Below are 9,284 nucleotides of genomic sequence, written 5' to 3' on the forward strand. Positions count from 1 at the left end.
TGTGAAATTAAAAATTATTGTGATATAAACATCTGAATCTGAAAATGTTTAGGTATACATTTCATTCAAATTGATTCGCAAAGAACATAAAGGGGCAAGTGAGCACATTTTATACTTACTTCCTTCGAAAATCATGCCATTGAGTAATAAAAATAAGGATAAATATGCTACCTCTAAGTTATTTGTATTGGATACAAATAGCTTACCTGCATAACCATACATGAAGGATTAACTCAGTATAAAAAAATATGTGTTTTTGAAACCTGATGCCCCTGTATGACAGATTTTGGCGAATGTTGAAGTTTCTTAAATGCAGGTCGAACTCCAAGGTCAAGGGATGAAAAATGTAGTAACCCAAAGAAAGGACTTGTTCTCAATGAATATACCTGTGAAATATGAAACCACAAGCACTTACCATTAAAAAGTTATGGCCAAGGTTAAAGTTTTTTGGTGTGGGTCAAACTCCAAGTCAAGGTCAAAGGATCAAATTAAAGGTACCCAGGGAAAGGCGCCTTGTCATAAGAAATACAAATGAGAAATTTTAAAGTCCTAGCATCGATGGCCAAGGTTAAAGTTTTTTCAAAAGTAGGTCAAACTCCAAGGTCAAGGTCAAAATTGCTGGTACACAAAAAGGCCTTGTCAAATAGAATACACCTGTGAAATATAAAGGCCCTAGGACTAAGTGTTTAAAAGTTATGTCCAAGGTTAAAGTATTTAAAAGGTGGGTCAAACTCAAAGGTCAAAAATATTTATATTCCTGGAAAGGTCGTATCACAATGAATACACATGTGAAGTATGAAAGCCCTAGCACCAGCTGTTCAAAAGTTATGACCAAGGTTAAATTTGGGTATTTTCTTGCAAAACTGGGTCAAACTCCAAGGTCAAGGTCGAGTTCAAATATTTTGGTACCCAAAGAAAGGCCTTGTCACAAGAAATACTCATGTGAAATATGAGAACCATAGCTCCAACCAATCAAAAGTAATGGACATTGAAAAGTTTTTGTGGATAAACAGATAAACAAACAAACAGAAAGACGGACGGACAGGGCAAAAACTATATACCCCCAAATCGTCGATTACGGGGGCTTAAAAATGTCCAAATGTATCAATACTTTTGGTGCCATTCATGCAATAAATGCAACTTATAAATCTAAACTGATCTTTTTAGCTCACCTTAGCCGAAGGTGTTGTCCTTGTCGTCGTGTCGTAAACTTTTTATATTTTCATCTTCTTCTCCAGAACCACTGGGCCAATTTTATCCAAACTTGTCACAAAGGATCACTGAGTGAAGAGGATTCAAGTTTGTTCACAGGAAGTGCCACGCATTCTTTCAAGGGGAGATGATTAAAAATTCGTAAAAAATTGGTGGCATCTTTAAAAAATATTCTTTTCAATAAACACTCGGCAAAAAATGATAAAACTTATGTGAAAACTTCATTGCATACTCTAGATTCAAGTATTTTCATATCCTAACCCCCGGGGGTAGGGCGGGGCCACAAGATGGCTTCAAAATTTTACATAGGAAGATATACATGTACGATATATTTTAAAAGTCTTCTTCTCGAGAACAGCAAAGCAATGATAAGTCATATTATTAGAGAAGCATCACCAGGTAGTGTAGATTCAAGTTTGTTCCAATTGTTCCAATGACCCCTGGAGGTAGGGCTAGCCACAACAGGGGGCCCAGTTTACCATAGGAATATAAAGATAATATCTAAAAAAAATCTACTTCTAGAGAACAAGTAAGCCATTATTAGTCATATTAATATAGAAGTATCCTCAGGTCGTGTAGATTCAAGTTTGTTCAAAGCATGACCCCTGGGGGGGGGGAGGGCAGAAAAAACGGGGGGGGGGAGGGGGGCAAAGCTTTACAACAGAAAATATCTTTAAAAATTTTCTTCGCAAGAACAGCTAAGCCATTATTAGTCATATAAATACAGAAGTATCATCAGGTAATGTAGATTTAAATTTGTTCAAATCATGTCGCCCGGGGGTAGGGCGGGGCCACACTGTGGGTTAAAGTTTTAAACAGAAATATATAGGAAATATCTTTAAAGTCTTCTTCTCACGAACAATTAAGTCATTATTACTCATATTAATACTGATGCAACCTGCAACCTTAGGTATTGTAGAATCAAGTTTGTTAAAATTATGACCCCCCCCCCCCCCCCCAGAGGTTAGGAGGGCACAACAGAGGATCAAAGTTTTGCATAAGAATATATAGGAATCATCTTCAAAAAATATTCTGCTCAAGAAAAGCAAAGCCATGATTAGTCATAGTATTATAGAAGCATCCTCAGGTTGAGTAGATTCAAGTTTGTTCAAATCTAGGGTGGGTAGGTGGGACCTCAATGTGCGATCAAAGTTTTACATAGGAATACATAGGAAAAAATCTTTTAAATTCTTCTGCTCAAGAACAGCAAGGCCATGCTTAATAATATTCATATGGAAGCACCCTGAGGCAGTATAAATTCAAGCCCCCCCCCCCCTGTAAACTTTTCAATACTAAACTGATTTCTGCTTTTTCCCTATATACAATGTGCTTAGGTGAGCGATGTGGCCTATGGATATCTTGTTTTCGAAGTATTTAAAATTATTAGATTACCAATGGCTGTTTTTGCAGTAACCACATTTTCTGTTGTCTCAAACTACAGGTACATGTAACTTAATTGAAAACACTAATAACAACTGTAAGAAAAGTTTTTTTTAAAGTTTATAAAAGAGAAATCAATTTTATGAACAAGTGTTACTCTTTTTTTTTTATAATTCCTTTTACATATAGGTAACTGAACACGTTATATAAATTGCTCATTTTTTGTTGGATTTAACGTCAACCTTAATTGAAAAATATATGTTTGTAATTTACTTGTGTTCAGGTAACAGGTAGCAGGTAAAATCAAGACATATATTCAACATTTTTCAATATTGATATACAATTATTGTCACTAATACTATGATATACATGTGTAACAACATATTCTAATTATATTTCAATAGTTTAATAAGTGTTTTAAAAAGTGGAAAACAATGTAATAAAACAATAAAAACACAACGAATTACTTATAAAGGTGTTTGGTCTCTTCAATACTGGCGTCTGTGTTTTTACAACAACACAAAGATTGGTCGACAAAAATGTAAGCAAATTTATGGTAGGATAAGTCAAGAGGGAAAACCCGAATAACCTTTCGGAACTTCATTTTGAGATGAACTCAATGTGAGGTATACCTCTCAGAAAAAAAAAAATCATGAAAAAATCATTTAATAATACGTGTATAACATGTATGTTTACAATTTAACATTTTTAAAGCAACATTATATATCACGGTATATTCCGCAAACATGTATGTTTCAAAGATACAAAGAACATGCACTGTACAGATGTATGTTTTAAGCATAAGGTAAGCATATAGCTAAAGGTTAATATTTCTAACATATACTAAATAGACGTTAATGTTTTATTAACATAATTATGTTGCTTTTTCATGCCGCCGTAATCGAGAACTCGGGTGCATATAGTTTTTGCTCTGTCCCTCCGGCTGTCTATCTGTCTGTCCGCAAAAACTTAAACCTTGGTCATAACTTTTGATTGGGTAAAGCTATGGCTTTCATATATCATACGTGTATTCCTTGAGACAAGACCTTTCTTTGGGTCCCAACATATTTGATATCGGAGTTCGACCCACGTCTGCAAAATTTTACCAAACTTTAACCTTGGCCATAATTTTTGAACGGTTGTTTAGAGTTCTTTCATACTTAACATGTGGATTCCTTGTGACAAGGCCTTCCCTTGGGTACCAATAATTCCCTTGGGTACCAATAATTTTGATCTTTTTACCTTGACCTTAGAGTTTGACCAAATTTTGAAAAATTTAACATCGGCCATTAATTTTGAATGGTTGAAGGTAGGGCTTTTATCTTTCACGTGTATTCCTTCTGAGAAGACCTTTCCTTGGGTACCAATTATCTTGACCTTGGAGTTTGACCTACATTTGAAAAAAACTTTAACCTTGGCCTTAAGCTTTAACATTTGCTATACTTTTGAATAGTTGGTGCTATGGCTCTCATATTTCACATGTGTTTTCCTCGTGACAAGGGCTTTCTGTGGGTAGCAACATTTTTTTTTTCTTTTGATCTTGACCTTGGAGTTTGATCTTCTTTTGAAAAATATCAACCTTGGCCATAATTTTCAACGCTTTTCACTAAGACTTTTAAATTTTCACAGATGTTTTCCTACAGGTGGTTTTTTTTTTTTTTTGGTGACAAGACCTCTTAAGTCACAATATCTTTGGACCTTTATATCATGACGTTGGAGTTTGATTTACATTAAAAAAAACATAGTTTCTGAATGCTTTTGAAAAATTTAACATCGGCCATTAATTTCGAATGGTTGAAGGTAGGGCTTTTATCTTTCACGTGTATTCCTTCTGAGAAGACCTTTCCTTGGGTACCAATTATTTTGACCTTGGAGTTTGACCTACATTTGAAAAAAACTTTAACCTTGGCCTTAAGCTTTAACATTTGCTATACTTTTGAATAGTTGGTGCTATGGCTCTCATATTTCACATGTGTTTTCCTCGTGACAAGGGCTTTCTGTGGGTAGCAACATTTTTTTTTTCTTTTGATCTTGACCTTGGAGTTTGATCTTCTTTTGAAAAAATATCAACCTTGGCCATAATTTTCAACGCTTTTCACTAAGACTTTTAAATTTTCACAGATGTTTTCCTACAGGTGGTTTTTTTTTTTTTTTTTTTTTTTTTTTTTTTTTTTTTTTTTTTTTGGTGACAAGACCTCTTAAGTCACAATATCTTTGGACCTTTATATCATGACGTTGGAGTTTGATTTACATTAAAAAAACATAGTTTCTGAATGGTTGCTGCAAGAGCTTTTAAAGAAGATGGGTGAAAAAGGCGGGCGAAGTGCCTATAGTGCGACAAACATGAAGTGAAAAATAAAATCTCAATTATATAAAAATTTTCTTTGATATTTCATCTAACATTAAAGTATATTTTATGCTAAATCTCAACAATTTACAAAAATCTCACAAAGACTGAAATTATTTGTTAAGAGGACAAAAAGGATCATTTTCTCACACTTTAACAAAATTTTTCGATATGAGTGGGTCTTCGCTCCATTTTTTTGAAAGTTGATCCTAAAAGTGTGCATAAAAATATACATTTTATGGTTTACAAAAACATGGAGCAAAGACCCACTATACCTTAAAAGTACACTTTTATGACAAAGCATTCGCATCTTTCCGAGAAATACTTGAAGTCCATTAAATCAAGGGTCATATCACAAATATGATTTAAATGCCACTGTTCGTCAGGAGCTGCGTGGCGTAGTAGTTAGCGTGTTAGTCTCGAAACAATATGATACTCCGGATTTTTATTAATAGGGGGTTCGAATCCCACGAATACCATTTTATTTTTTTAATAAAAGAATAATTTTTTCCGAGATCTTTTTTTCTCAGAAAAGTTTTGTTAATCATAATTTCATAAATTTCAATAATGAGAACTTTATTTTAAATACTTAATTCACAAATTGAATATGATTTTATTAATATCTGAAGCTATAGGCATTCTGCACGCCTTGTTCACCTATCTTCTTTCAAATGTGTATTCCTTGTGACAAGACCTTCTCTTGGGTACCAACATTTCTGATCTGTTGATCTTGGAGCCTGACCCAACTTTTGAAAAACTTTAACCTTCGCCATGAGCTGTCATACTGGTACATCAGTGTTTCACAAACACATCGGGGTTTTAGTTATTGTTGTTGTTGGTTTCTTTGATTTGTTTTACTTTTTGGGGTCTTTTTTGTTGGTTTTTATGTTTGTTTGTTTTTTCGCAATTTTATCTCTATTGATTCTCTTCGAAGGATGTCTGTTGAAGAACGATTGACATAAGTGAAAATGTAAAAAAAAAAAAAAACTGTAGGGTTTTGACCTTTGCATAGGCTTAGGAAAAAAATTAAGAAAAAAATCATAAACAACAAAATAATCCATTTTAATCAGGTACAATGGAAGTACATGTATATAAAATACATACTGTAGAAGTAATAAGCTATATGGATGGTACATTGTATTTCACAAAACGCAATATATGATAAATATTGAATACTTTTGAGCTGTTAGAAACAAATAAATGCACATCATTGGAAATATATCACAATATGAATGCAGTTAGGAACAATTCACACATGCAGGATAATGCAATCAACAAAACGAAATGGAGACCTCCTTTCCTTTTCAATAATCAATAGAAATACAAAGAATAAAACGCATGTTTGAAAATATTTAGACTCAAGTCATTTTTATAGATATTAAATTTCCATTTTACGTATTTAAATAGACAACTTTTTTTTATTTCTTGGACTTCCTGTTGTCTCAAATAGAATAGTAAGTGTAAAAAAAAATTCTTCAATTAACACACAACTGGTCTCCTAAAACAATGCTTCGTTACATTGAACTTCATAAATCCTTAAAAGTTTTACAGATATACCAAAAATCCAATGCCCTCAAAAAGATTATTAAAATATATACATATTATCACAGTATAGTGGACATATATCCTATCAAAATATAAAACATAGATAAATCTCAGTAAACATTACTTTGGCCTTATATTAAGTACATTTTGCGCAAAAGCTGTATGTAGGGGAACACATTATTGTAGCGTAGCAATGAACCAGGTCGCAACAAAAAAAGCTTCATAATATCATAAATGGTTAAAAGCTGAGCTTCCATAGGAATAGAAATGATGAGCGCTTCTACCAGAAATCGGTGCACTCAGATCGAGGCTGGCAGCATTAATAGCCGACCTTGTCCAGACTCTTTTTGGTTCCACTTCCTCTAGACTCATTTCTCTCGGACTCGTAATTCTCATTGGTTTCGGGTTTAGCGATCCAGCATCATGTTCCACAGGATGTCCAGCAGTGTAACTAAATCCGTATTGGTTTCCACACACTACGTCCAGTTTCGGTATGCTTGCTCCTCTGACATAAATAGGCCTTTGACTGTGCCCCCTGGCTTTGTCTTCATCAGAGCCCCGGATGTTTGTGTTGATTCGATTCAACTTTGGATTGTTAAGAGCGATATTGATATTGCGATCCTCAATATCTACGTGACATTTTTCCTGCTTTGGTTGATGCTTCTTGCAGTAAACTTGCTTATCATTCTTATCATTTGCGTTTTGACAAAAGTTTTTCAATGTCAAAGCAGTACTACACTCAGCACATCGAAAACATTGCTTATGATACAAAACACGTCTAACTGGCCCAATTTTGTCCAGTTGGTAGACTTGTTTGTTACACCGGAAACAGGGGTCAGGCACAGAAGTTGGCGTTGTAGCCTCTGAGGAAGAAGAATAACTAGAGGTTGTACTTAGACTTCTGGAAAATGTGATTTTTTCTTTGTTTGGTGATAGAGCTGGAACGGTAGGGGATAGAATCCTTTTCATGCTGAAAGATTTCGAACGGGTTCTCTCTGGTGTGAGGTCAAGGTCTTTAACCGTTGGTTTGGTTGCTTTTCTGGTCTCTGCAGTTATATCTGAATACTTGTCAAATTCACAAGTATTATCACTACGTGGCGAGTCTGTGGACCCACTTCCATTTGTCCACATAGATACGTCACATGACTCTTCATCGAAAGATGATTGGTCGTCGTCTTTTCGAAGGACAGGACGAGAGAGCATCCGAGCCATCGCTGTGAGTGCTTGAACATTTGTGTATTTTGTTTTGGAACCATTCTCACCATCATGATGAGCATCATGAGAGGTCTCTTCCAGAGAAAACTGTCGCGGTGACTTGTGGTGTTCAACCTGAATAGCTTCCACCCTCCGACTGTCTCTTTTGACCAGTTTCTGCTCCGCTCGGATCATTCGATCCTCGTCATCCGGTGATTCTGGTCTACAGTCATCGTGAGCTACAATCTCCTGACTCCCATCAGAAGATACATGTTCAGAGTGGCTGGAATCATCGTATCCGCTGTCAATTCTGTACTCACGTGCATGAATAACATGAGGTTCTACAGGAAATTGACTGTCACAGTGATCAAGCTTCAGCGTCCGTCCAGGAGTCACGTGATCACAATCTTCTGTGTCAAAGTTATAACTAAGTGGTCGTGGCGCCGGAAGCTGGGTTTCAGATGCGTAAAATGTCTTGTCTTCTACGTTATCGTGTACTTCCGGTGTATACTCGGGGTCTCGCGTGACAATTGTCCGCAGTGGAGCAGGGTGCATCACCGAATTACATCTTGCCTGCCATATTAATGTACTTTTAAAATTCTTTGCTTCCTCCATTATGAATTCACTTTAAGTCCTATTGCACACGGGTATATTTTCTTCAATGTAATTTTTTACATGATCGATAAAAATTTGTCCAGTCATGTAAATAGAAATTCCAATCCCAATATCTATGTGTGCGTGTTGTTTCACAGGTAAGATTTTTCTGCTAGGGTAAAATGTCTGTCAGAACTCTTCGCCCTCCCCAAAGTCCTTCCTATCAGAATATCTTCTTGTATCAGACCCAGGGTATTCAGGCGATGCCAAACACACGACAGTTGTCACCATACATAAAAAATTCCAACCTTCTGTTATCGTGGCCTTTTTATAATAACATGTGCTTTAGATCGATATGTTGGCGAATTTCCAAAGGACTATAGAAGTTAAACCACGTTAACCCCACAGTGAATTATCCTCTTTTTATTGGGTATATCCCATTCATACACAAATCGTTAATGTGGATAGATCAATTAACTTGGACACCCGCTACTGAAACGCCTCTGGAGTGGAAAACGACTCTCCTTACCAAATGCCGTCTTGTGAATCGATTGTCGCTGGCTTTTCCCTATATTAGTCGCTTTCTTCATTCATTTTTAAATCCTTGGCCTTTTATGTTTCGTAATTCTGTCAATATTTGGTCCTTGTAATACACAGTTCGTGGTCTGGCAGGATTTGGTCGGACCTCCAAGATTAGCTCTCCTGTCCCTCGGTCTATCTGACGGCCTGACGTGATTCCAATCCACACCTGTAATTAAATTTTCTCTCCCGGATTGATTAATATGTTACCTGTATAGACCTGCAGTCCTCGATATAATATGGAATTCTTGTATCACAAATTAATCGCATACACAGGTATATATAAGGTACATATTATCGATAAAGATTAAATCACCGAGATGCGCTCCGGCTCTTTCTTCTATTGGGAGAATAAATACGATGTCGCCGGTAAAATGTTTGTTTTCAAAAGTGCAGGTGTAGACGCTTTAAATCTATTGTTGATTCTCTTTCA

The 9,284-nt window shown here is 35.7% G+C and overlaps 1 protein-coding gene across 1 annotated transcript; it reads right to left on the bottom strand.

Moving 5' to 3' along the window:
- Positions 1-6,015: 6,015 nt before the first annotated feature.
- LOC133187418 (uncharacterized) lies at positions 6,016-9,284 on the bottom strand. Its single transcript, XM_061322783.1, has one exon. It carries the CDS (start codon positions 8,291-8,293, stop codon positions 6,713-6,715), a length of 1,581 nt encoding a protein of 526 aa, XP_061178767.1. The 5' UTR covers positions 8,294-9,284; the 3' UTR covers positions 6,016-6,712.

Source organism: Saccostrea echinata, unplaced genomic scaffold (assembly GCF_033153115.1).
Source record: "Saccostrea echinata isolate AGI-Se365-2 ecotype Australia unplaced genomic scaffold, CSIRO_AGI_Sech_v1 ptg000015l, whole genome shotgun sequence".
Lineage (NCBI taxonomy): Eukaryota > Metazoa > Mollusca > Bivalvia > Ostreida > Ostreidae > Saccostrea > Saccostrea echinata.

Excerpts from the sequence above, each read along its gene's own strand:
- LOC133187418 (XM_061322783.1), bottom strand. The coding sequence starts at position 8,293 with ATGGAGGAAGCAAAGAATTTTAAAAGTACATTAATATGGCAGGCAAGA.